The sequence below is a fragment of the Daphnia pulex genome, chromosome 11 (genome assembly GCF_021134715.1).
Source record: "Daphnia pulex isolate KAP4 chromosome 11, ASM2113471v1".
Taxonomy (NCBI): Eukaryota; Metazoa; Arthropoda; class Branchiopoda; order Diplostraca; family Daphniidae; genus Daphnia; species Daphnia pulex.
In genome coordinates, this window is record NC_060027.1 from 2,477,954 (window position 1) to 2,503,618 (window position 25,665).

The following is a 25,665-nucleotide window of genomic DNA, read 5'->3' on the forward strand; positions in this document are numbered from 1 at the left end:
TTTGGTGGGCCTACAAGATACAACTGACCAAATCGTTCGAAAACATTTTATTTAAATTTTTTTTTTACTGATGCGCAGTTTTAAAATTATACGTGACTCAACAAGGTCTACGGAAGTTCGATAAAAATCTGTATTCGATCAAACTTCAAGGTCCCTTGCTAGTCGATCAGTGGTCTTATCGCAAATGAAACTGATGCAAAATGACACTTTCATGGCCATCTTAATTTCCATCAGCACCAGCCACAGCCCCTCAAAGATGGACTGCCGCCATATGAAATTGGTAATGAAAACAAATATTGTTGTTTTTTTTTTAAATAGCATACTAAGAAATAACTTTAACGTAAAATAATAATTAACATTAACATTTTTTTTGGTTCTGTTGTGAAGCGTAGGGATATTTCTGCGTCTTAGTCTGGTCGTAGTTAAATTGCGTAAATTAATTTATCGCTGTACTGTTGATAAACAATTTTGCGTATTTTTTTTTTTTTTTTTTTTTTTAGTTTAAAGTTCAAGGATCGTCTGTTAAATCCCTAGTCAGTGCATCGTTGGGGTCATGGCGTTCGATAGTACGTGCCGCACGCGAAAGAAATATAGCCAAAACATGTTCCTATAAATCTCAACAGATTGTAAGGCTGATTCGTAGAATTTACAACTTTCATTTAATTTTTAAGGTCGTAGTAAAATTTCAATCTCAGCAATAATAATTATCAATCACCCTTGAAGTTAATTCTTCGATCTGAAAGAACTTCACAATCCTTATAGTCGTACGTTTTACTTGCTTTCGTGCAAATAAAGCGTTTTCGAAGGCTAACGTGAGAATAAGATAGAGATCACATTACTTGTTACCAGCATATAAAAAGGAATAGAAATGGCATTCACATCAATTCACTGTCGCCAGTGATTCTTTAAGAGACTACAACACAGGATGTCACGACTGAGGCTGTTGGCCCTCGCTCTTCTCCTTGTTGCCGGCCAGTGCCATGCAGAAGGCAAAGAAAAATAATTCAAAAAATTTTGCGATTTAAAAAAAATTATGATTTACTTAAACTGTACTTTTTATTTAAATGTCTATTCAGGTTTGTTTGAGGATGGCCAAGAATACCAGTACAGTTACCTTACTTTCACTACAACCGGCGTTCGTGATCCCACTCCATCTGGCTCCTCTTTCGGCATCCGCGGCAACTTGCTCATCCAGAAACAAGCCGGAGAAGCCATCGTCAAGGTAGATATTATTTTTAAACATTTTCTCTGTCTCAAAATAGATTGTCTTATTTAACAATTTGTATTGTTCAATAGCTTTCAGATGTGACCTTAGGTATGCACAATGGCCCCGACACTCTTCTGTCAACCGTCAAGTTCTTGAAGAAGCCCGAATTGGTTTTGTTGGAGAAACCCTTCAAAATTTCTTTCCTCAATGGAAAGGTAAAACATCAACTCACAATTTTTTTATGAATTGTAAAAAATGTAACATCATGTTACTTTCAGATTACCGGATTCGATGCTGACGCTTCAGATGCCGAATGGTCCATCAACATCAAGAAGGGTTTGGCCACCAAGTTGCAAATGGACGTCGTTGCCGGAGAAATCGGCAAGGGCGACACTGCTTTCTTGCGTACTGTCGAGGTAAAGAAAAAAAGTTGTCCATTTAAATTAAAAACATTAACAAATGAATTTGATTGTGCACAAAATCAGGACACTGTCGTCGGTACCTGCAACACTACCTACTCGTTCGGAGGTTCCGAAAAGGGTCGCTTGATGCTGATTAAGCAACGCACTCAGAGCGAATGCACCAACGTTCCTCGTTTGGGTCATAACAGCTTTGGAGCCACCAATTGTGCTGGAAAATTGCAAGATGAACTCGTTGCCACCACTCAGCTTTACTACCAGCTTAGCCGTGGAGCAAGCAGCAACACTGCCAAGGCCCACATCATCTCATCTTTCGGTTACCAGGTTCTCCAATGGCACCCACCTGCAGGCTCTCCTTTCTACAACTTGGCCAAGTATGATCAAGTCGTTTTCTTGTGTTAGCTTCTTAAATAATTACTAACTATTTTGTTTAATTGTTCCATTGCGTAGCACTACTTTGGTTCTCAAGTCATCCGGCCCCATTGCCAAGCCCATCTCCGCTTCTGGTCTGACCAAACACTATGGCAGCCTTCGTTACACCCTCAAGCGCCCTATCCCCACACCCGAGGATATCGACTTGGCTCGTGAAGAGGATTTCTTGCACCCCGAGGAACCCCAATCCCAACAAGCTCTCCGTGCTAAGGTAAGCGATTAATAATTTATCTATTAAAATGTTACACTGTTTAATTGAAAAATTGTGATTCTTCAGGCTGTTCCCACTTTGACTAAGCTGAAGGAAGTCATTGGATCATCAGCCCTTGATGATGAAACTCTTTTGGATCCCACCGCTATGGCCGCCCTCCAGCTTTTCCAGGCAATGAGCTTGGAAAGTTTGAAAGCTGTCTGGAAAAATGTTGAAAGCGACGAGGAGCTCAAGTAATTTACATGAAATTAGATTTTTAAATTCATTTGATGCTGATGTCAAGTTATTGTTTAGGAACTTGATCACCGAGATGATCCCACTTACTGGCACCAACCCTGCTGCTTTGTTGATCAAGGAATTGGTTCTGGGTGGCAAACTCAGCGAGATGGAAGCTCGTCGTATGGTTGCTTTCCTCCCCTATTACTTGCGCATGCCATCTGAGAAATTGTTGACCTCCTGGGAGGATCTCTTGAAGGAGAGCCCCAGCATCAAGACCAAGTAGGATTGACGTTTAAATAACTTTGTTTAAATGATTTCTCTAAATGTTTGAATTGTAAAAAAAAATTAGGGAATTGAGAGGAGCCATCGCTTTGGCTTTCGGTCATTTGGTTGGCGTCACCTGCGGTGGCAACAAACTGCGTCCCTGCAAGACCGATACCATCAACAAGTACACCCGCATGTCCTATGAAGCCTTCAAGTCGGCAAAGACCCACCCCGAGATGATCGTTGCCTTGAGCACTCTGCGCAACACCAACTTGCTCCCTGCCATTGAGCGTCTTATTCCTCACGTCAAGAGCGGCTCCGTTCCTCACGCCGTCCGCCCCCACGTCATCTTCGCTCTGCAGCCCATCGCCGCAGTTAACCGCAACAAGTTCTTGTCTGCTGTTCTCCCGCTGATCCTCAATGCCACCGAGACCACCGAGATCCGTATCGCCGCCGTCTCTACCCTGTTCCGCGTTCAACCCACTTTCCTCGAGCTGCAACAGCTGATCGCTGGCGCCATTTGGGAACGCAATCAGGAAGTTCTCAACTTCATGATGACCACCTTCCGCGTAAGACCAAATCGAATAACAATAACATCAGTCAATTGATTTACTTTTCCTTTGCAGAACTACGCCGATTCCAAGAATCCTTGCATCAAGCCTATCGCCAACCAACTGCAATTGTTGTTGCGTCGCGTCGCCCACATCAAGACCAACTTTTTCCGTTCCAGCAACCGCGTCTTCGACTTCCATGACCAGAAATATGGTTTCGGTGGTGGTCTGCAACTTGCCACTATCTACGGTGAAGAGTCCCGCGCCCCCCTCATCATTTCTGGACGTGCCAACTATCGCGTTTCTGAATTCAACTACGTTCCTCTTGAGATCATGATTCGTTTGGAAGGTAAATTACTAAAATTAATTGGTGAGTTCTCTGTACAAAAAGTAAAAATCGTGTTCTTTCGTATTATTCCACACCACCAGGTGTTGAGGATGCCTACGTCCGTCTCTTCCGCAAACTGGATCCCAAGGACTTCAAGCTGGATACTCTGAAGGATCTTTTGCAAAAGACTATGAAGGTGGTTCCTCGCCAACAGGCTCCCATGAAGATGGAAATCTTGTTGCGCTCTCAAGGCTACACTTTGATGTACCGTCACATGGCCATGGAAGAAATAGCTGGACTGATGGAAGGAAAGGGATTGGTCGAGATGATCTCCCGTGGCTTGAAATTGACCCGCAGCATGGTCATGCTCGGCGGACAACACGTCAGCTGGAGGGCCAACGATGTCGGTCTGCCCGTCGGTGTCGGCCTGAGCACTCCTGGATTCGCTCGCCACCAGTTGGCATATGGCAACGTTAACCAGCCCAACAGGCTCGGCCGCTCCATCCTGGCCGATTTGGACGTCACCATGCAAGTCGTCACTTACATGGTCGCTTACAATCCTCTCGGAGTTTCCCAGGGAATCATCAAGGCTCGCGGATCCCGCGTCCACTTGCCCGCCAACATTTTGGTCGGATTCTCTCCCTCCGACAGCCAAGTCGAAATCAAGATGAACACTCCCACCGAAGAGAAACCCCTGTCCTACCTGTTCACCAGCAAGACTGCCGCTTTCATGTGGGGCAAAGACGATTCTAAGGCTCTTTCTTACCTCAAGGATACTTGCTCCGAGTGCGAACCCAAAGCTTTGGTAACCCGTGGAGAGCAATTCCGCAAAGGTAATTATTGAAAAGCCTTTATTAACAATTATTTGACGAATTGCAAATAATGAAATTCATTTTCTTAACAGGACAAGTCGTTCGTGAAAACATCAACGAACTCTTGGGCATGGAATCCCACGTCGAAGTTTACAACTGTGAGACTTACACCGGCAAGGCCTCCATCGCCAAGGTGATGTACGAATCCTTCAAGCCCTCGGAAATCAACTCGCACGGTAGCGTGCCCGGTTTCCTCGTCATGGGATTCATGCAAATGCGCAACTACTTCTACCAATACCCACCCACTGGCGCCTGCTCCATGAAGGCTGTCCTGCACAGGACTCAAGTGAACCCTGCTGAAGCTGTTGAAATCAAGTTGAAGATGGATTCTGCCGTTCCAAGTGGCAAGAAGGCCGCTCCCGGCAAGACTTTCAGCAACGTCAAGGGTGCCGTCACTTTGTTGGGCTCCCCCGAACGCAAATGGAACGTCGAAGTCAACATTGAGAGGGAACCTTTCAACGTTAAATCACAGGTCGCTGTCAAGATTGCCCGTCTTGCCAACCCTGGACTTAAGGTTCCCAGCCGCGCTCTTTGCGTCAACGTCAAGACCGCCTGGGCCAATCTTCCCGAGGACATTTTCGAGACCCCGTCGACTATTGAGCCCTCCGTTCAGCGTGAAGTTTCCTTCGTGTGGGGTGAGGCTCCTTCCGACCAGTGCCCTAAGGCCAACGCCAAGGACATCTCCACCATTACAGTCAAGGTCCAGGGTAACATCACTGAAGCTCAACGTGAAGCCGCCACCAGCCGCAACACCTATCCTTATGATCGCTGCGATTTGGACCGCAATGATGCCGGCCGCTCTGGCATCGTTGGCCCAATGACCCAGGTAATCAATCGGTTCATTTCATTTTATTTTGTTATTATTTGCCTTTTGAAATTACGTAATTTGAAGCAATGGATGATTCAAACGTCGTTTCCATCCTTTTAGGCTTGTTACGAAGCTGTCCTGCACTACGCCACTCCCCGTAGCTACGTTTTGGACATCCACTACGCCAACTTGTCTCCCCGTGGTCAGATGGCTCTCGCCCGTGTCGACACTATGCTGAAGGCCTCCTTGTTGCCCTACTGGAGCATGCATGCCCCTCATGGCCCTACTGCCACCGCCAAGAAGGTCATCGGTGCCGGTCACATTGAATTGAAGTTGGACGTTAACGAAGACGATGTTGATCTCCATGTCCACACCGATGTGATGCACAGCCACTACGAGAACGTGGATATCCTCAAGAACTTGGGCATGGCTCTGCGCAACGCCCGTCTGCCCATGTCGCAAATGTTCGCCATCAAGGCTGGTTTCGTCGGCATTTGCGACGTTGCCCCCAAGGCCGTCGTCACTTTCGACAATGTCACCATGAACGCTGACCTGCCCACCTGCTACACTCTCATCTCGGCCGACTGCTCTCCCACTCCTCGCTACGCAGTCTTTGCCAAGAAGACCACTGGCCCATCTCTTCCCTTGGCCGTCAAAATCTACGCCGGTGGCCACACCCTCGAACTGAACCCCGTCGCTAGCGGAGTCGAAGTTAAGGCCAACGACAAGGTCGTCAAGGTTGAAAACAACAAGCCCTACGTGTTGGCCGACAAGGACAACGTCATCCAGTACATTGTCGTCAGCAAGATTGGTGCCCGCTACTTTGTCCAGGTCCCAGTCCTCAAGTTGACTTTCCGTTACACTGGCGATGACATCACCAGCATGATCCCCGCCACCCACCGCGCTCAACATTGCGGTCTGTGCGGTGATTACAACGGCCAGTTCTCCCGCGAATTGGTCAGCCCGTCCGGCTGCAACGTCAAGGATGCCACCGACTTGGCCAGGTCCTACGTCTTGAGAGACAACAAGTGCAAGGAGAGCATCCCAGTTCCTCCCTGCGTCGCTGAGCCCATCAGTGTTGGTGAACGATACCAAAGTAGCCGTTTGTAGTCAGTAGTCACTCTCACGTTTTTTCAAGTTTTTTTTCTTTTTCTTTTCCTGTCGATTGGAATTTCTTAATACAAAAATGAAACCATTTCAGTTACATTTTTATATTTTACGACATTCAAATCGGAATTTTTTCCTCTTTTCTTTATCTTTCAATTGTTTATCATATTTACACATCCTCTGATCGCGCTTCTATAACCCCACTATCTTATGAAAACTGAAATACGTTTTGACGTCATCATCAGCCTCCGGCATTCTAATGTTGCAGTTGGGCAGATGTCTTCCTCTTTTCTTTCCTTAGTAGTGTGAATTCACATACAGCCCTAGGCAGTAAGCAAATGCTTGTAAATGAGAAAGTCAGAACGAACGTGAAGTTCGTGATCACGGTAAAGAAGAAATGGTAATTTTTCTTATTGTGCCCTAAGGCCGGATGTCGTCGTCACCACACCACTAGTGGGTGCAAGTCACGCACCGCTAGTGATAAAGTGCAGCTATTGGGAGCTGATGCAACCTGTAGTGAAGAAAGGAACCAAAATCTGTTGAGTCACATTACGTCAACATTATTTAACACAATTTGCCGTTCAAGAATGACTTGCAAGCTATCTTTCTCTATATAACGCCGCTGCATGCATACAAAAACTTATCAGTTCTCCTCAGTAACCCCTTTCGAGTCGTTGGAGTAAGGAAACGCACACCTTTATTTTTTAAATGTCGTCCAGCCAAAATCATATCACCTTTTGGAATGGGAATAAAATGCCGGTTGTTGGACTTGGAACTTGGCAGGTAAAAATTTTGATTTTTTTTTTATCCGATACCTATTCATAATGGTAGATTTATTCATGAAAAATTTTGTTTTCTAGTCTTCAAAAGAAGAGATTCAAAAAGCAGTAAATGCAGCTTTGGAAGCAGGTTACCGTCACATCGATACTGCTTACAACTACTTGAACGAAGACGCTATCGGAGAAGTACTTCAGCAATGGATTCAATCAGGAAAAGTTAAAAGGGAAGAGCTTTTCATCGTTACTAAGGTACTGCAATTGTTATTTGTTATTGAAAGTAGCGGGAAGAGAAGTTAATCGAATCTGACTATTTTCTGTGCATTTAGCTGCCAATGATTGGAAATCGTCCAGAAGACGTGGAAAAATTTCTGAGGAAATCTCTAAGTGCTCTTCGACTGGATTATATAGACCTTTATCTTATTCACGCACCAATCGGCTTAATTGGAAAACATGATCAAGATGTTTTCCCCCACGACGAGCAAGGATTTGCAATGATAGACATGCACACCAACTTGGTGGAATTGTGGAAGGTAAAATATCCAGCATAATTGTTTCACTTGTTACTAGTTTTCCAGAAAATCACAAAACGGTCATTTTCTAAACTTTTTATTTTTTAGTCGATGGAGAAGCAAGTAGACGCTGGTTTAGTCAAATCCATTGGTGTCTCCAATTTCAACGAGGAACAAATTAAACGTATTATCAACAATAGTCGCATCAAACCAGCAAACGTGCAAGTTGAAATGCACGTCCAATTTCAGCAAAAATCGTTGAGAGAATTTTGCCAGAAACATGGCCTAACTATTTGCGCATACGCTCCCTTTGCCTCACCGGGTCGCAATGAATTTTACTCTAAACTTGGCCTTAAGTAAGTAAATCACATATTTATTTATTTATTTTTAGTCAAATTCATTTTTTTTTTTTATATTTAATTATTTTTGCAGACCACCTGTTGTCATTCCGGATTTGTTTCAGCATCCAGTAATAGTTAAAATTGCCAATAAGCATAAAAAATCAAGCGCACAAATTCTCATAAAATACTTGACTGAACTTGGTGTATCCGTGATTCCTAAAAGCGTCTCGTCTGAACGAATTCGTTCTAATATCCAGGTAAAATCCCCATTGAATTGCGTATTTGTTTAATATTGTTTGAAGGTTACTTTTCTTAGTCTTTTTATTTACAATTTTGTTTGCAAAAACTTTAATTCTACTTAAATTTCATAAACAGATATTCGACTTTACCCTTTCACCGGTCGATATGGCACAGCTTCAAGAACTGGACCTAGGAGAGATGGGATTCACCTTTGAGTTTTCATCTTTTTTTAAAGGGTAAATTTAAACTCAGCAAATTCAAACCTTATAATTCCATTTAAGACATTTCTTTAAATTTAAAGAATGGACAAGCACCCAGAAAACCCATTCCCTCACCGCGCACCAAAGAATTAGTTGTATGACGGGACGTTTTTGAGAAGCTTCGAGATGAACACAAAAACGAACGAAGATTTATGAAACCACATTATCATATTATATATACATATAATAGATGGTCGTTTATGTTTATTACGTTGAAACATCGCATCATTTGTTGAACTGATGAATCTGAATTCTGAACTTTCAATTTTTACAGAATTAATTTTGAAACTTTCAAACAAAGGATGCAAACAGATTTGATCCTCTGCCTGCAATTAAAATATATATAGTTTGTTGCCAATCGGTAGCGACTCTTTGTGATCTTAGTACATTTGTCTATGGGATTCTTGATAATCTGATAAAGTTGTGGCATTACACATTACAGTTAAAGACTTAAGGAACGGCCTGGAGCTCTTGTGGGTCTACAACTGCCTTAGATAGTGTAGCAATCTCTTATTGAGCTCTGTTGGCTTGCATTGCTCGGTTACCGATGAACATGTAGTTTTTGTTTTATTCAAACTATGAGTGCAGTTGCAATCTTGCTTTAGCATTTGCAAATTGTGCGGCTGCGCGCTGCCATGTTTTATTATGTTACGCGACTTGCGTTGAACCCTTTGAACCAATAGGAGTCCAGCTCTCCAAGTTTCGATGGTCATCGAAACCTACAGAAAAAAAAAGATTTAAAACAGGTAAGACACAGTGCAGAATGGCAGAAATAAAGCTAAAAGGGTGATACCTAGAAGTAGCAGAAGACGATAGTTCGTCAGCAATCTGGAATCACTAACAGATGCCATAGACAAGGCACATAAGCGAATGTCAAGCTGCCTTCTTCATTTCATTGTTGAAGCATCATCACCTTGGGATTTCGTCTGTTGTGATGTGTGATGCTGCGGTAGTGGCTTTTTGGTGAAGACTTGATACAAATTTGGAGGGAAGAATATTACGTGGGTAACAAATTTATTTGCCTTTTATTGTTAGTTATATTTCAATTTCAATTAAGTGTCAACGAGCTAGAGCGGACAATCTTATTACTCGTCCGTGGATGCTAAGTGGTGCTGTCACTAGGTGGCTAAATATTTCAGTGTGTTTAGGGATTGAGCTATTCATCCCTAGTGTGTAGAGGGATTACTGTAGGGAGGGGAGGGTTACCATAGTTTTGATTTTTGAGACGAGAAACCTTGTTCCGTTCTTTTTCTTCCGAGACGCTGACAGAGAAGGTCACTCTAGTCATTACTGCTGGGTACTTTCATTCCTGAATTTGTTCTTCATAAAAAAAAAGGTAATTCCTACTCTAATTCTTTATGTTTTCTACAGTCAATTTACGGGTAACATGGCCTTAAATTTATATTAGTCAATTCAATGTGGCCATGTGTGTTGTACACTTTACTTAAAATGTCGTCTCTTGCTGAGTGTTGCACGCTTCGTCAGGTCAAAGTACTTTAGAACAGTACAAGTAATAATAATGTAGAGTAACTGAATGATCCTATGACTTTGTTTCCACATTAAAATTCTGTGATGAGGTTTCTGATAGAAAATTGAGCTGTTTTATTAACAATTATCAATAATTAGTAAACTAAAGTTACATGTCATTGCAAATATTTTCTCCGATTTGTCATGTGAATTTTGTCAATTTGAGAGATGCCCTTGAATTGAGCTTGCGAAGACATAAACTTTTATTAATAATGATTTGAAAAGTGTCTGTAACTAATCTACTATATTTTGTGACAGGTTGGTGGAGATTGTTCTCAATGTGGAATGCCAAATCAACAAGATAAGATGCCAAGCCTCTAATGAGGCCTCTACCATGTTGCGAGATGAAAATGTGCACACTAGGCAAGCTGAAATGGTAACATCTACTTGTAATAAGACAACTTCAGTGGGTTAGCATCTTGTTAAATTGTAGTCCATTCGTGTTCTTTGTTTAGAATTTACTCGAGTTGGGCCTAAAATTAATTGTTTAGAAGCAATTTGACAACTACTAACTGTTTCAAATAAGCATTTGTGAAAAGATTTTGATCACCTTGGGAAAAGTTACAATTTGGTTTATTTGAGAATTTTTATAAAACAGAACTAAAATTATTTTTTTTATAATTTTGAAATATTATTGGTTTATTAATGTACTCTTGGCTTTTGCTTTGCAGGTTTCATTGGTTAGAGAAATTTTGAGCTGTTCATGGTTGTGATGTTTGGTGTGGCAGTCATTTTCTGATTGAGAGGTGCACTGAAATGGATCTTCTACAGACTTGCAGTTCAGCATCATACTTCAATTTACCATGTTGGTGTCCATGCAGAGTTGAGCTGTTGTGCAAAATAATGGGTGTTGCCTGATGGCTTTCTGGCAATTTGTTGGTGTATTCTTCTGCTACCTGTATCCATGTTTAGGTAATGCTGGATGAAAAGTTGTATTCAATTAATTACTAATGCTCTATTCTCGTTTCAGATCAATTGAACGGCGCCGTTACGGACTTAATCCATTAGTGAAGCTAAGAAGAGATTGCTGAACTTAATTTGGTGCTGAACTTCAAGAGATTGATAAATTATTTAGGCTTAGAGATTTTTCAAATTCATATCTGTTCTCTCTTTTTCTCTAAGTAAACAATTTCCTCTTAGGTCGTTGTGTGGATGGGTAATTGCAATGAAATATTATATTTTCTGTGAGTAATCTCAGTTAAAACCATAAAAACTTGTGTACTGAATAACTTAACAACCATGACAAACCTGAAAAAATCAATAATTCCACCTTGTTATAAAATAATAAATTATTGAAATCAAAACTACTGACTACTGCATTTTTTTAAATCTTGAAACCATTGTACATATTATATTGTTCCCAAAAATTACTTCACAATCGAAATAATATCCAGCCCAAATTTTTATTAAATTTTAAAATTTGCCAAAAACAACCACCATTTATTTTTTTTACTAAGTCTTTTTCGCAAAAAATTGGCGATGTTCATTGATCCCATGTTTTTTGTTTATAAAATTAAAAACAATTTTTATTATTTTACAATTTTTATTTATTTTAACATAACCACATATATATTTTATGGCCCCCAGGGAGGGGGGGGCCTGTGACTTTCCCAACCGCGATAATAACATGTGCCGTTATTATTTTGTTGGTGCGGAAAGCCGGAATTTAATCTAGCAGTTGTCGACTGTATCAAAACTGACATAGAATCAGTTTGCCACAATCGTATACTGCCCAAGTAAAAACGCAAAAGACGACAGATGAAACCAATTCAAGTCAGAAACTCATCGGCAGAGCAAAACCACAAATAAAAGGGGATAAAAATATTTCAAATCAGCACCACGGATACCACTTGCAAAGAAAAAAACACAAATGAAAGCAGTTAAAATTTTGAAGTCAGCAATTTGGACAAATTCTGGCTCAGCTGCTTCGGAATAACTCCAGCACAGCTACTTCTGGATAACACTGGCACCACATCCTGCATACAACGGTTGAACTTTTCTTCATCACACCTTTCACCATCTGGCTGCAGCGTGGTTGTTAGACCTATTGAAGAAAATAAAAAAATTACCATCAGGAAACACAAGTTAACTGGACTCTTACGACAAAAGATAAGGAGTAAGACGAAACAGCATAGCTTAGATTTCTGCAATTTTAACGAAAGAAGTAATAGTTGGAAAGGTATTCAAATTTCTACAGTAGCAAAGCCAATTGATCTCTAGTGTCATATTAACCAAATAGTTTTAGGAAATCTGAAGAAAATAATTACTTTTGCTGTTGCATGGGATAAGACGTACGACTGGGTACAGGCAGCGAGACACACGAGGCACGACATTTCGGCAAATGTACAGGCATTTTCAATTCAGGTGGCAAAGTGGTAAGATCAATCACCTGAAAATTGACACATCGAAATTTTACATTCCATTAACCTAATTAATTGACAAGGAATACCTTTTCATTTTGGGAAACGTCACGACCGGCATCTCACTTCAGCTACGTCAAGGAACAAAATGGCCGAAGTGGGGCCTTGAAGACACTCGCGCCACCTGGTGGACATCAATTGGATTGCTTGCTTGCTGACAGCACGCAGCAGCTAAACTTGAATTCTTCACGCCTTTCACTAACTGGCACGAAATGAATCAAGTGAGGATGAATACCAGATTATTACTCAAACAGCTTTCCCTATGAGACAACACAAAAATTATTAACTTGGCTATTTCCGATCATTTTCCGTAACTTTTTCAACATAAAAATCCATAATAGTAACAAAAAGTATGAGGGGGTTTAAGACTACAAATACAACTTACAATTTTCTGAAGAAAAGAATCATTTTCCTGCCTGTGGCCGTAAGGCAGCAGCAATGTGTTGTCTGTGTTTGAGTTAGGGTTCCAACTAACTTTGGCATAGGAAATATTTCAATTAATATTCACATTCATGCAATAAGGTAAAGTTAGTTGTTACCTACTACTTGAATAGAACATTCAGAAAAACACAAATCTGGTCATGTGCCCTGTGTCTTTTCACAGGACTTCTCCCAAGTCACAAGTTGCTGCAATTAACCTGAAGATTACCCATGGCCTGTATTATGTCAAATAATAGATAGCATGAAATAAAAATTACAAATTTCTCAAGGAAGAAACATACTTGTCTGTCAATGCATTATTTGTAGAAAACATGAAAAAACAACATGTGTTGTCCACGCTGGGGTTAGTGATCTACCAACATCATTAGAAACTCCAGATTACCAATAGAATATGAACTAAAAATGTAAAGAGGTATTCAAAGAATTGTGTACTAAGCTATTATAGGTTTTTACCTTCATCAACAGGATAAAGCATTCAGCAGAACGGCGATTTTAATCAAAGGATTGATGGTAGGCTACTTGTAGTTTCAGTTGCCTTTCGCGTTCCTTCCTACACGCATGCTACACGTAATAATAGAAATATGTAAGGTGATCCAACACACATACGGAATAAATCACATTACAGACAAGTTGCACAGAAATAAACTTGAATTTACTGATGAATTCATCGGTAACTTTCATGGAAAAATTAAGCAAAACTTTTGACAACCACCCAACAATCCGCCATCACATGATAAACAAGAACATCTATGTCATCTATTGGACACCTTTGACACTTCAAGTCCCAAAAACGCGCCTTGTGAGACACAACGTAAAATTTTTGAATTCTAGTGATATTACGAAGATCTTAAAAAACATTATTGCTTTGAATTAAAACTATTACATATATGGGATATCAAAAATGTTTTCACCGCTGGCTATCGGGCTGCAGTTCTGTGTCTGCCATGTAACTTAAAGCAATTCAGTTCTTTAGCTACTTGTATAACTTGAACGGTGCACTTTTATTTGCTTAAACCTAGCTTGAAATCTTGAGAATAGTACAGAGAATAAAGCTCACTTGCTAGTTTTATGCAAATTTTCCGGAAGTATGCCGGAAGTAAGCGATAGCGCATTAACCATTGAGCTGCCGACAAAATAAACCAAATATTCGTGATCTCCGTGAAATTTGGGGTCGATTACGTGTAATTTCAACGAAATCCAAAATTTGGTCAAAATCGAGATTTTTCCTGAACTATAGTTCAGGAAAATTCTCAAAACCGGAAGTACGCGTACGTAGAAAAAAAAACATGAACTTTACCAAAAATTGGACGAGGATCACGAATATGTGGTTCTTTTGTGCGTCAGATGAGTATTAACTAAACTACTGACAGAAATGAGAAAACCGGAAGTAGAAAAAAAAACACAAATTATTAAAAATCTAACAAGTGAGCTTTGATGTGACAGAAACTGACAGCCATTACCCAAAATTTCCAGCGAGAAATTTCTTCAGAGATGTGCAAAGTAAACGTAATAAAACTGAGTGGAAAATGATCAAAGGCTATGCCGTCTAGCGTCAGGAAAAAGAAACGTTTATCAATAATAACATGAAAAAAATGTCCGCTCTAGCTTGTTGACACACTTAATTGAAATAAGTCAATAACTAACAATAAAAGGCAATTTGATACTCACGTAATATTCTCCACTCCAAATTTGTATCAAGTCTTCACCAAAAAGCCACTACCGCAGCATCACACATCACAACAGACGAAATCCCAAGGTGATGCTTCAACAATGAAATGAAGAAGGCAGCTTGACATTCCTGCCTTGTCTATGGCATCTGTTAGTGATTCCAGATTGCTGACGAACTATCGTCTTCTGCTACCTCTAGGAATCACCCTTTTAGCTTTATTCCTGCCATTCTGCACTGTGTCTTTTCTGTTTTAAATAATGCCTATTTTAATCAGTAAAATTTCGTTAGTTTTTGAAAGCACACAGCAAAGCTGCATAGCAGTTTAGCGAAGTTAACAGTTATTTTCCAGGCAGGAACCGAGCTAACAAAATATTTCCTGATTTGTTGTATTCAGGCATTCAATTCTGAGGACAGTTAAACAACAAAAAGGTCAACTACACACTCAAATGGATCGTCGAAAGTTAGACTGCAAATAGCTCTAAAAGGAAAGTCGAAAATTGAACATAAAAAGAAATGGTTTAAAAGTTGCTGACTCGTCAGTCATGTCGACAAGCATTTCGATGGACTATGTTCAGCTTAAGAACGGATAAATTTATCCATATGACCAACAATTCCGACGGAACGGGTCTTCCTTTCACCAACACTGATGGGCTCAGCGACGCAGGGAGGTACTGGGATGCTCTCCTTGCACTTGTTGTCTCTCAAGACGTAGGACCTGGCCAAGTCGGTGGCATCCTTGACGTTGCAGCCGGACGGGCTGACCAATTCGCGGGAGAACTGGCCGTTGTAATCACCGCACAGACCGCAATGTTGAGCGCGGTGGGTGGCGGGGATCATGCTGGTGATGTCATCGCCAGTGTAACGGAAAGTCAACTTGAGGACTGGGACCTGGACAAAGTAGCGGGCACCAATCTTGCTGACGACAATGTACTGGATGACGTTATCCTTGTCGGCCAAGACGTAGGGCTTGTTGTTTTCAACCTTGACGACCTTGTCGTTGGCCTTAACTTCGACTCCGCTAGCGACGGGGTTCAGTTCGAGGGTGTGGCCACCGGCGTAGATTTTGACGGCCAAGGGAAGAGATGGGCCAGTGGTCTTCTTGGCAAAGACTGCGTAGCGAGGAGTGGGAGAGCAGTCGGCCGAGATGAGAGTGTAGCAGGTGGGCAGGTCAGCGTTCATGGTGACATTGTCGAAAGTGACGACAGCCTTGGGGGCAACGTCGCAAATGCCGACGAAACCAGCCTTGATGGCGAACATTTGCGACATGGGCAGACGGGCGTTGCGCAGAGCCATGCCCAAGTTCTTGAGGATATCCACGTTCTCGTAGTGGCTGTGCATCACATCGGTGTGGACATGGAGATCAACATCGTCTTCGTTAACGTCCAACTTCAATTCAATGTGACCGGCACCGATGACCTTCTTGGCGGTGGCAGTAGGGCCATGAGGGGCATGCATGCTCCAGTAGGGCAACAAGGAGGCCTTCAGCATAGTGTCGACACGGGCGAGAGCCATCTGACCACGGGGAGACAAGTTGGCGTAGTGGATGTCCAAAACGTAGCTACGGGGAGTGGCGTAGTGCAGGACAGCTTCGTAACAAGCCTAAAAGGATGGAAACGACGTTTGAATCATCCATTGCTTCAAATTACGTAATTTCAAAAGGCAAATAATAACAAAATAAAATAAAATGAACCGATTCATTACCTGGGTCATTGGGCCAACGATGCCAGAGCGGCCGGCATCATTGCGGTCCAAATCGCAGCGATCATAAGGATAGGTGTTGCGGCTGGTGGCGGCTTCACGTTGAGCTTCAGTGATGTTACCCTGGACCTTGACTGTAATGGTGGAGATGTCCTTGGCGTTGGCCTTAGGGCACTGGTCGGAAGGAGCCTCACCCCACACGAAGGAAACTTCACGCTGAACGGAGGGCTCAATAGTCGACGGGGTCTCGAAAATGTCCTCGGGAAGATTGGCCCAGGCGGTCTTGACGTTGACGCAAAGAGCGCGGCTGGGAACCTTAAGTCCAGGGTTGGCAAGACGGGCAATCTTGACAGCGACCTGTGATTTAACGTTGAAAGGTTCCTTCTCAATGTTGACTTCGACGTTCCATTTGCGTTCGGGGGAGCCCAACAAAGTGACGGCACCCTTGACGTTGCTGAAAGTCTTGCCGGGAGCGGCCTTCTTGCCACTTGGAACGGCAGAATCCATCTTCAACTTGATTTCAACAGCTTCAGCAGGGTTCACTTGAGTCCTGTGCAGGACAGCCTTCATGGAGCAGGCGCCAGTGGGTGGGTATTGGTAGAAGTAGTTGCGCATTTGCATGAATCCCATGACGAGGAAACCGGGCACGCTACCGTGCGAGTTGATTTCCGAGGGCTTGAAGGATTCGTACATCACCTTGGCGATGGAGGCCTTGCCGGTGTAAGTCTCGCAGTTGTAAACTTCGACGTGGGATTCCATGCCCAAGAGTTCGTTGATGTTTTCACGAACGACTTGTCCTGTTGGGAAAATTAATTCCATAAATTGTAATTTGACAAATAATTGTTAATAAAGGCTTTTAAATAATTACCTTTGCGGAATTGTTCTCCACGGGTTACCAAAGCTTTGGGTTCGCATTCGGAGCAAGTATCCTTGAGGTAAGAAAGAGCCTTAGAATCGTCTTTGCCCCACATGAAAGCGGCAGTCTTGCTGGTGAACAGGTAGGACAGGGGTTTCTCTTCGGTGGGAGTGTTCATCTTGATTTCGACTTGGCTGTCGGAGGGAGAGAATCCGACCAAAATGTTGGCGGGCAAGTGGACGCGGGATCCGCGAGCCTTGATGATTCCCTGGGAAACTCCGAGAGGATTGTATGCGACCATGTAAGTGACGACTTGCATGGTGACGTCCAAATCGGCCAGGATGGAGCGGCCGAGCTTGTTGGGCTGGTTAACGTTGCCATATGCCAACTGGTGGCGAGCGAATCCAGGAGTGCTCAGGCCGACACCGACGGGCAGACCGACATCGTTGGCCCTCCAGCTGACGTGTTGTCCGCCGAGCATGACCATGCTGCGGGTCAATTTCAAGCCACGGGAGATCATCTCGACCAATCCCTTTCCTTCCATCAGTCCAGCTATTTCTTCCATGGCCATGTGACGGTACATCAAAGTGTAGCCTTGAGAGCGCAACAAGATTTCCATCTTCATGGGAGCCTGTTGGCGAGGAACCACCTTCATAGTCTTTTGCAAAAGATCCTTCAGAGTATCCAGCTTGAAGTCCTTGGGATCCAGTTTGCGGAAGAGACGGACGTAGGCATCCTCAACACCTGGTGGTGTGGAATAATACGAAAGAACACGATTTTTACTTTTTGTACAGAGAATTCACCAATTAATTTTAGTAATTTACCTTCCAAACGAATCATGATCTCAAGAGGAACGTAGTTGAATTCAGAAACGCGATAGTTGGCACGTCCAGAAATGATGAGGGGGGCGCGGGACTCTTCACCGTAGATAGTGGCAAGTTGCAGACCACCACCGAAACCATATTTCTGGTCATGGAAGTCGAAGACGCGGTTGCTGGAACGGAAGAAGTTGGTTTTGATGTGGGCGACGCGACGCAACAACAATTGCAGTTGGTTGGCGATAGGCTTGATGCAAGGATTCTTGGAATCGGCGTAGTTCTGCAAAGGAAAAGTAAATCAATCTACTGATGTTATTGTTATTCGATTTGGTCTTACGCGGAAGGTGGTCATCATGAAGTTGAGAACTTCCTGATTGCGTTCCCAAATGGCGCCAGCGATCAGCTGTTGCAGCTCGAGGAAAGTGGGCTGAACGCGGAACAGGGTAGAGACGGCGGCGATACGGATCTCGGTGGTCTCGGTGGCATTGAGGATCAGGGGGAGAACAGCAGACAAGAACTTGTTGCGGTTAACTGCGGCGATGGGCTGCAGAGCGAAGATGACGTGAGGGCGGACGGCGTGAGGAACGGAGCCGCTCTTGACGTGAGGAATAAGACGCTCAATGGCAGGGAGCAAGTTGGTGTTGCGCAGAGTGCTCAAGGCAACGATCATCTCGGGGTGGGTCTTTGCCGACTTGAAGGCTTCATAGGACATGCGGGTGTACTTGTTGATGGTATCGGTCTTGCAGGGACGCAGTTTGTTGCCACCGCAGGTGACGCCAACCAAATGACCGAAAGCCAAAGCGATGGCTCCTCTCAATTCCCTAATTTTTTTTACAATTCAAACATTTAGAGAAATCATTTAAACAAAGGTATTTAAACGTCAATCCTACTTGGTCTTGATGCTGGGGCTCTCCTTCAAGAGATCCTCCCAGGAGGTCAACAATTTCTCAGATGGCATGCGCAAGTAATAGGGGAGGAAAGCAACCATACGACGAGCTTCCATTTCACTGAGTTTGCCACCCAGAACCAATTCCTTGATCAACAAAGCAGCAGGGTTGGTGCCAGTAAGTGGGATCATCTCGGTGAACAAGTTCCTAAACAAAAAAATCAACATCAGCATCAAATGAATTTGAAAATCTAATTTCATGAAAATTACTTGAGCTCCTCGTCGCTTTCAACATTTTTCCAGACAGCTTTCAAACTTTCCAAGCTCATTGCCTGGAAAAGTTGGAGGGCGGCCATAGCGGTGGGATCCAAAAGAGTTTCATCATCAAGGGCTGATGATCCAATGACTTCCTTCAGCTTAGTCAAAGTGGGAACAGCCTGAAGAATCACAATTTTTCAATTAAACAGTGCAACATTTTAATAGATAAATTATTAATCGCTTACCTTAGCACGGAGAGCTTGTTGGGATTGGGGTTCCTCGGGGTGCAAGAAATCTTCTTCACGAGCCAAGTCGATATCCTCGGGTGTGGGGATAGGGCGCTTGAGGGTGTAACGAAGGCTGCCATAGTGTTTGGTCAGGCCAGAAGCGGAGATGGGCTTGGCAATGGGGCCGGATGACTTGAGAACCAAAGTAGTGCTATGTAACAGAACAAATAAACACAAACATTAAGATTATTTAAGAAGATAACACAAGAAAACGACTTGATGATACTTGGCCAAGTTGTAGAAAGGAGAGCCTGCAGGTGGGTGCCATTGGAGAACCTGGTAACCGAAAGATGAGATGATGTGGGCCTTGGCAGTGTTGCTGCTTGATCCACGGCTAAGCTGGTAGTAAAGCTGAGTGGTGGCGACGAGCTCATCCTGTGATTTACCAGCACAGTTGGTGGCTCCGAAGCTGTTATGACCCAAACGAGGAACGTTGGTGCATTCGCTCTGAGTGCGTTGCTTAATCAGCATCAAGCGACCCTTTTCGGAACCTCCGAACGAGTAGGTAGTGTTACAGGTACCGACGACAGTGTCCTGATTTTATGCACAATCAAATTCATTTGTTAATGTTTTTTATTTAAATGGACAACTTTTTTTCTTTACCTCGACAGTACGCAAGAAAGCAGTGTCGCCCTTGCCGATTTCTCCGGCAACGACGTCCATTTGCAACTTGGTAGCCAAACCCTTCTTGATGTTGATGGACCATTCGGCATCTGAAGCGTCAGCATCGAATCCGGTAATCTGAAAATAACATGATGTTACATTTTTGACAATTCATAAAAAAATTGTCAGTTGACGATTTACCTTTCCATTGAGGAAAGAAATTTTGAAGGGTTTCTCCAACAAAACCAACTCGGGCTTCTTCAAGAACTTGACAGTCGACAGAAGAGTGTCGGGGCCATTGTGCATACCTAAGGTCACATCTGAAAGCTATTGAACAACACAAATTGTTAAATAAGACAATCTATTTTGAGACAGAGAAAATGTTTAAAAATAATATCTACCTTGACGATGGCTTCTCCGGCTTGTTTCTGGATGAGCAAGTTGCCGCGGATGCCGAAAGAGGAGCCAGATGGAGTGGGATCACGAACGCCGGTTGTAGTGAAAGTAAGGTAACTGTACTGGTATTCTTGACCATCCTCAAACAAACCTGAATAGAAGTTGACGCAAACCGTTAGTTTCAACTAAATGAATAAAACTAAATTTTGTGTGAAATAAAACCAAGTTGAGTCTTTACCTTCCGCACGGCAGCTGCCGGCGACGAGAAGAAGAGCGAGGGCCAACAGGCTCAGACGTGCCATCGTGTATGTAAGCGTCCTGGAGGATCACTGGCGACAGCGACTTGAACTGGTTCAACATTCGTCCTTATATACTAGTGACTTGCTGTGGGATCCCGTCTTCTTTTTTGGGTTGGAAATCTTTGCATGGAAACAGCGTAGGCTCCGAGCTGATTGGTTTTCACAGTCTCGCATGGTGGTGCGATTCTTCGAAGACCAATAACTCAAGCAATGACATCCACCTAAACTCCCTCAATCCCCCCCCCCCCACCACTCCCTCTTCTCCCGCAGTCGGACAGATGGAACAACCGATCCCAAAACCTAGTTCATGGGAGGCAAAACGGGAGATGATAGTGACACTACCGAAATAAAGAACACATTTTGTATTTACTTGCATTTCGGCCATGTGCAGATCTCCTGACCTATTCCTACTCCCACTCCTCCCCCTATCCCCCCCACTGGCTCCTAAGTAAAATAATCTTATCAAGCTAAGCTCGTGGGTGTACTTAAATCCAGTGCTTTCGTTGTGACTGGCCAAATGTTGACATTTGACTTTGTGGCCAATTGACTGACGGCTCACATTGGAAGGAAAAAACGAGGAATCAGCACTATTGGCGGAAATCTCTTTTCAAACAAGGTACAAGGTCTCCAAAAGACACAAAGAAGAAAATACTCTTCAAGGTTAGGTGATAATCTCACTGCTGAGATGGTAAACTTGAGGGAACCAAGTAAACAAAATTTGAATGGCCCATTTAGTTGAAAATTGAACGAAGTGATTTTGCTCTGCTTTAAAGTCAACGAACAAATATATAATTTCACGATTTTGCAATCACAGGCTATTTCAGAGACGACATTTCTTTGCCATACTGAACTGATTTAATTACGTATTATCGCACGCAATGACCCCACAAGCACTCCCACGACTGGCTTGTTGAATCCTTGGACCGTGAACAGACTGAAAAAAGTTGTGATTATATAAAACCTTAAATTTCTAGCTCTTATTTTTACGTTATCGGACCACTTTTTGAATGTTGAATTCAAGCTAATGCGCAATCGATAAAAATTGCAATTAACTCTGATCAAACAAGAATTCAGTTATGGTCATAACTTGCGTTAATATCCCCTTCCAGAGTCAACGTCACATAACATTCGTCCAAATCATTGTTTTACTATCTATTCATTGCATTCGGCAATAAGTTCACATTTTATATGGTACCATTATGAGATCAGTCGTAAGATAACATGATTTGGCAAGATTTGATTTCTTGACAGACTTGTTATTCAACTGGACTGTAGAGTGAGCATGATTTAAAAACACACTTATTCGACGTTTTAAAAATGAGAAGAGATCTATCTCTTAGTTAAAGTAAAAACATCCATCTTGAAAGCGGATCTCGCTAGCGGATGGCGGGAGTTGTGATGAGCAAAACAGATCGAGGCTCGTCCGGTCAAGACCACAATCACTCAAACTTTCCTTACCGAATGCAGAAGTGGCGGCGGTCGAACTTTGGAATGATGCGAAGGGCTTGGTGCTGGATAGCGTAGTCCAGACAGCCGTGAAATCGCTGCTTTGCAGCAGTTTCATTAGCGATACCATCGAGTGGGGTAGGATCGGACCCTGAACTTCGATGGAGTAGAGATTTTCTCCGTCTTGCTTCAGAAAACCTTGTCGGGCCTTGGGTAGAAAAACAATATTGTGAAATGGTAGATTTCGAAATGCTTTGACACTCGGTTACCTTGAGGGGTCGGAGTGTGGCCTGATGGAAAGCGACGGGACTGAATAGAGTTGGAGGAATTCCAGTCAATGGGCCAGTGCTGGACAGACACAGTTTGCTGTTTAGAAGCCAGTTGAACAGTCCCTGCGTCTCAACACCTTCGATCAAAAGGAGCGAGTCCGCATAGGTGCCTTGGCTTGTTCCTTGCCCTCCATCCTGCAACCTTTCAGCCTCCCTACGAAAATGTTAACGACATTTGAATTTATGTTGAAAATCTGCAAATCATTAATTAGTCTCACAATTTTGATCTGAGATTTGAATGCAGGCCGATATCGTTGATCCAGTCAGCATCATCTTCGTCACAATCTTCGTCATCAAGATCGCCAACTTTGTCAGCTTCTTTGGTTTCATCATCTTCATCATTATTCACAGGGTTCGTTTGATCTTGACCACTTTTCTTCAACGGCATCGAGTATGAGATATCTATATTAAAATATCAAGATGAAAATGAAATTCTAGACACTTTCAAAAGTTTCTTCTTGTTTTTGTTTTCTTGTACTCGAATCGGAAACCACGATCGTAATACGATCTCCGGATGGTAACTGATACGTTCCAAGAAATCAAGTTTTATAAAGTCTTCTAGTACTTTCTACGAATTTTCTCTCTAGAAATCTCATTCAATTATGGAATATTCTTGATTCAAAGTTTTGCATAGTAAAAAGAAGAATAAAAAAGCAAACGTAATAGCAAACTAACGCTAAGAAAAAAAAAGAAAAAATGGATGTGTCATTCAATCCTGGCACACATGTGATTGATTTTATCCAATGAACTAAATATCGCTGTCCTTAATACCTTCTCGTCGCAAAACTTCTCGCATCCCACGCGTGGTAGGGGTTAATAGAGCATGGATTTCTGCAACTCCTCCTATTCCAGCAGCTCGAAAGAGAACGGTGAATTGATGAGTACAGACATAGAAGAATGGGCATTGCCTCGCGCGCAATAGTCCGAAAAGAGAGCGAAAGCTTTCACACCAGTCGTTGATCAGGCAATTTGACACGCTCGAGTCCATGCCGATTTGGACAGAGCTGGTGGAAGTGATAGGGGCTCGTGTGTCCCGAGGGAATAAAGATAACCAAGGCAGCCAAGGATATTGCCACAACAAGCAGCATTGATGAAATTGCGCATTTGTTGACGTGTCCAACGTGCTCCACTCGTCGGATTTGAGAGAGCTGACGCATCTCACGAAACCTGTGATTCCAGAAGCCTCCTCGGACGTCTGCGACGAAAAGCTGAATCATAAAATCTGGTATTTTTGTTGCTTGATATAGATAAACATACTTTGAGAGTAGAGCTGAAGGCAAAAGGTGATTTGGAGGTGAAGCGTACCCTGGTCTTTAAGGACCAATCAACAGGACACTGATCAACTTTCTGGCAAACAGGTGTTACTGCAGTGAATATTGACAGAGCTTGCGGTAGTTCCACAGCCAACTCTTTATTGGTATCAGCTTTTACATTGGGGGCATTTAACATGCTCATGAAATCTACATTGGCACTTGCATTTCTCTGGTCATCTTGAGTGACTGTAAGAAGTTTTGGCCTCTTGGCTGGGGAGCGTCTGTCAAGATGTGCAACAGTTAGACATTTTTTGACGAGAAAATACCATCATTTTACACTATACCTGAAAGGATTCTTTCTCTTTACAGAGGCAGTTGCTGACGAGGACGATGTGGGGGCCAAGGCTTCGTCATTATCTAAATTATTTGTTGCTGTCGTGGTGGATGCATGACTGAATCGTGCTTGGAGGGCTTTTTTCTTATCCCTCATCTGCCTCATAACTTCGTCAGGCTTTTTCCAAACAGACCCTGACATCTTTATTTAGTTTATTACCACAGATTTATAAGACTATTATTCAACACTTGATTGATATCTTGTCGGACGTTTCGTTCTACGAGTTGTGGACAAGAATTGAACACGAGCGCCATTTCTTCTGCTAAGTTCAGTCATCTGACGAAAGGCGGCTTCAAGCATTTTCAAAATCACCAAATAAAAATTTAATTAAAAGCAGCGGAAGCTTTAAGATATGATAGGAGACTGAAATAAATTAAAATAAATTTTTTTATGCGTTTTTACTTTTTAGTATTTCAATGGTTTGGGCGATGCGTATTTCATATCGGAATCTTATCCCCTAATAGCAGACAACTTCCCGTTGGAAATGATTTCACGTTTCATGACAAACACGAAAGTACGAGGCCTTAACGTTAAAAAAAGTTTAAGTTAAACTCGTGGTATTCCTTTGTCTCTGCTCAGCTCAGATCCAAAAGTATCTGAAAACCATATTCTGTGTCTGTATGCCTATACACTTTTGATATCCTGTTTAAAATTGAATTGAATGCATTTCTTTGTGTTTCCTAGGAGGTCATATGGATCTTTGAAGTCTTGTAAACGTATTACAAGTTTTTTTTTCGTAAGAAAAGGACAACGTCGAATTAATCGAAGGCTTTTCAATATCGTTTAATACTATGGACGAATCTGATTATAACAATGAGACTGGATGGTAAATCTGCTTTCCCATGCTTTCTATACAAACAATGTCAGTGATTCCTTACCATCAGTCACAGGAGAAAACGTCAACTCAGTGATGGTGATCCGGATGCATGTGACTTCATGCCACTGTCTAAAAGAATCAACAACCTGCATTTAAATGGTAGTAATTTGAACTCGGAAACCACACCATCATACACTGTAAGTTTTCTAGGTCATGGAGTACAATCATTGGCTAAATTCATATTCTGTGTTGTTTGCTTTAGCCTACTGGATCTTCCATCTGTGAATGCCGTCTGCAACCAAGCACTTCCAGCAGTGTGATACAATGTTCCTTGTGCAACCCCAATCTCTATGGGATCACTCGGCAAGCACTTCCTCTTCCAGACCTGCTGAACATTCCCAATGAAATGTCACGTGAAAGAACTCCCCAGCATCAACAGTTTATTCACGATGACACCTATTCACCAGACATGGATGTTCACTCCAACCCTCACTACTACACGCCCAACAAGCTGCTGTTTGATTTGCACATTGAGCGTGTCAAGAGGCACGGTATACTATTCAAGCCCAACAAGTACGACGGCTAGAAGATGTCAGTACTAATAATGTAACAATAATGTTTCGCTCTTTTCTGTTTCGTTTTTTTTTAAATCTCAATTTTATGAAATCACTTCATCTTCGCTAGTCGATTAATACACGAAATTATATTTCAGACTGAGAAG

At 42.6% G+C, this 25,665-nt stretch overlaps 5 protein-coding genes and 2 long non-coding RNA genes across 16 annotated transcripts; 3 read left to right on the top strand and 4 right to left on the bottom strand.

The window, feature by feature from the left end:
* Positions 1 to 537: 537 nt before the first annotated feature.
* LOC124207989 (vitellogenin-2-like) lies at positions 538 to 6,511 on the top strand. Its single transcript, XM_046605659.1, has 13 exons — positions 538 to 989; positions 1,077 to 1,222; positions 1,297 to 1,422; positions 1,486 to 1,623; positions 1,693 to 2,000; positions 2,077 to 2,269; positions 2,336 to 2,502; positions 2,564 to 2,767; positions 2,838 to 3,321; positions 3,379 to 3,652; positions 3,733 to 4,464; positions 4,536 to 5,329; positions 5,432 to 6,511. Exons 1-13 carry the CDS (start codon positions 926 to 928, stop codon positions 6,419 to 6,421), a joined length of 4,620 nt encoding a protein of 1,539 aa, XP_046461615.1. The 5' UTR covers positions 538 to 925; the 3' UTR covers positions 6,422 to 6,511.
* Positions 6,512 to 6,620: 109 nt separating this feature from the next.
* Positions 6,621 to 8,680, top strand: LOC124207991 (aldose reductase-related protein 2-like). Its single transcript, XM_046605662.1, has 7 exons — positions 6,621 to 7,201; positions 7,279 to 7,446; positions 7,524 to 7,727; positions 7,815 to 8,062; positions 8,139 to 8,304; positions 8,423 to 8,523; positions 8,589 to 8,680. Exons 1-7 carry the CDS (start codon positions 7,127 to 7,129, stop codon positions 8,638 to 8,640), a joined length of 1,014 nt encoding a protein of 337 aa, XP_046461618.1. The 5' UTR covers positions 6,621 to 7,126; the 3' UTR covers positions 8,641 to 8,680.
* Positions 8,585 to 9,664, bottom strand: LOC124207992. The gene is made up of 2 exons (XR_006880219.1): positions 9,341 to 9,664; positions 8,585 to 9,266 (listed from the first exon to the last, which is right to left on the bottom strand). It is a non-coding gene; the product is annotated as an uncharacterized LOC124207992 (long non-coding RNA).
* A 2,006-nt stretch (positions 9,665 to 11,670) lies between these two features.
* On the bottom strand, positions 11,671 to 13,684 carry LOC124208005. 3 transcript variants are annotated; one of them, XR_006880222.1, is made up of 7 exons: positions 13,389 to 13,684; positions 13,217 to 13,306; positions 13,034 to 13,150; positions 12,880 to 12,968; positions 12,524 to 12,754; positions 12,342 to 12,463; positions 11,671 to 12,118 (listed from the first exon to the last, which is right to left on the bottom strand). It is a non-coding gene; the product is annotated as an uncharacterized LOC124208005 (long non-coding RNA). The 3 variants fall into 3 exon arrangements; XR_006880220.1 differs by having other exon boundaries at positions 12,524 to 12,696; positions 13,217 to 13,331; positions 13,389 to 13,674; XR_006880221.1 differs by having other exon boundaries at positions 13,217 to 13,331; positions 13,389 to 13,674.
* A 1,290-nt stretch (positions 13,685 to 14,974) lies between these two features.
* LOC124207994 (vitellogenin-2-like) lies at positions 14,975 to 20,804 on the bottom strand. The gene is made up of 13 exons (XM_046605665.1): positions 20,645 to 20,804; positions 20,412 to 20,557; positions 20,212 to 20,337; positions 20,011 to 20,148; positions 19,634 to 19,941; positions 19,366 to 19,558; positions 19,133 to 19,299; positions 18,867 to 19,070; positions 18,314 to 18,797; positions 17,983 to 18,256; positions 17,171 to 17,902; positions 16,306 to 17,099; positions 14,975 to 16,203 (listed from the first exon to the last, which is right to left on the bottom strand). The coding sequence occupies exons 1-13, from the start codon at positions 20,706 to 20,708 to the stop codon at positions 15,181 to 15,183; spliced, it is 4,653 nt and encodes a 1,550-aa protein (XP_046461621.1). The 5' UTR covers positions 20,709 to 20,804; the 3' UTR covers positions 14,975 to 15,180.
* A 1,038-nt stretch (positions 20,805 to 21,842) lies between these two features.
* LOC124207998 (protein downstream neighbor of son homolog) lies at positions 21,843 to 24,268 on the bottom strand. The gene is made up of 6 exons (XM_046605671.1): positions 24,078 to 24,268; positions 23,738 to 24,014; positions 23,252 to 23,675; positions 22,699 to 22,882; positions 22,421 to 22,634; positions 21,843 to 22,359 (listed from the first exon to the last, which is right to left on the bottom strand). The coding sequence occupies exons 1-6, from the start codon at positions 24,266 to 24,268 to the stop codon at positions 22,042 to 22,044; spliced, it is 1,608 nt and encodes a 535-aa protein (XP_046461627.1). The 3' UTR covers positions 21,843 to 22,041.
* Positions 22,698 to 25,657, top strand: LOC124208003. 8 transcript variants are annotated; one of them, XM_046605685.1, is made up of 5 exons: positions 23,579 to 23,705; positions 24,537 to 24,741; positions 24,812 to 24,953; positions 25,018 to 25,141; positions 25,207 to 25,657. In XM_046605685.1, the coding sequence occupies exons 3-5, from the start codon at positions 24,919 to 24,921 to the stop codon at positions 25,528 to 25,530; spliced, it is 483 nt and encodes a 160-aa protein (XP_046461641.1). In that variant the 5' UTR covers positions 23,579 to 23,705; positions 24,537 to 24,741; positions 24,812 to 24,918; the 3' UTR covers positions 25,531 to 25,657. The 8 variants fall into 8 exon arrangements, with proteins under 8 accessions (XP_046461637.1, XP_046461641.1, XP_046461636.1 ...); XM_046605681.1 differs by lacking the exons at positions 23,579 to 23,705; positions 24,537 to 24,741 and adding an exon at positions 22,698 to 22,832 and having other exon boundaries at positions 25,012 to 25,141; XM_046605680.1 differs by lacking the exon at positions 24,537 to 24,741 and having other exon boundaries at positions 23,580 to 23,705; positions 25,012 to 25,141.
* The last annotated feature ends 8 nt before the right edge of the window (positions 25,658 to 25,665 follow it).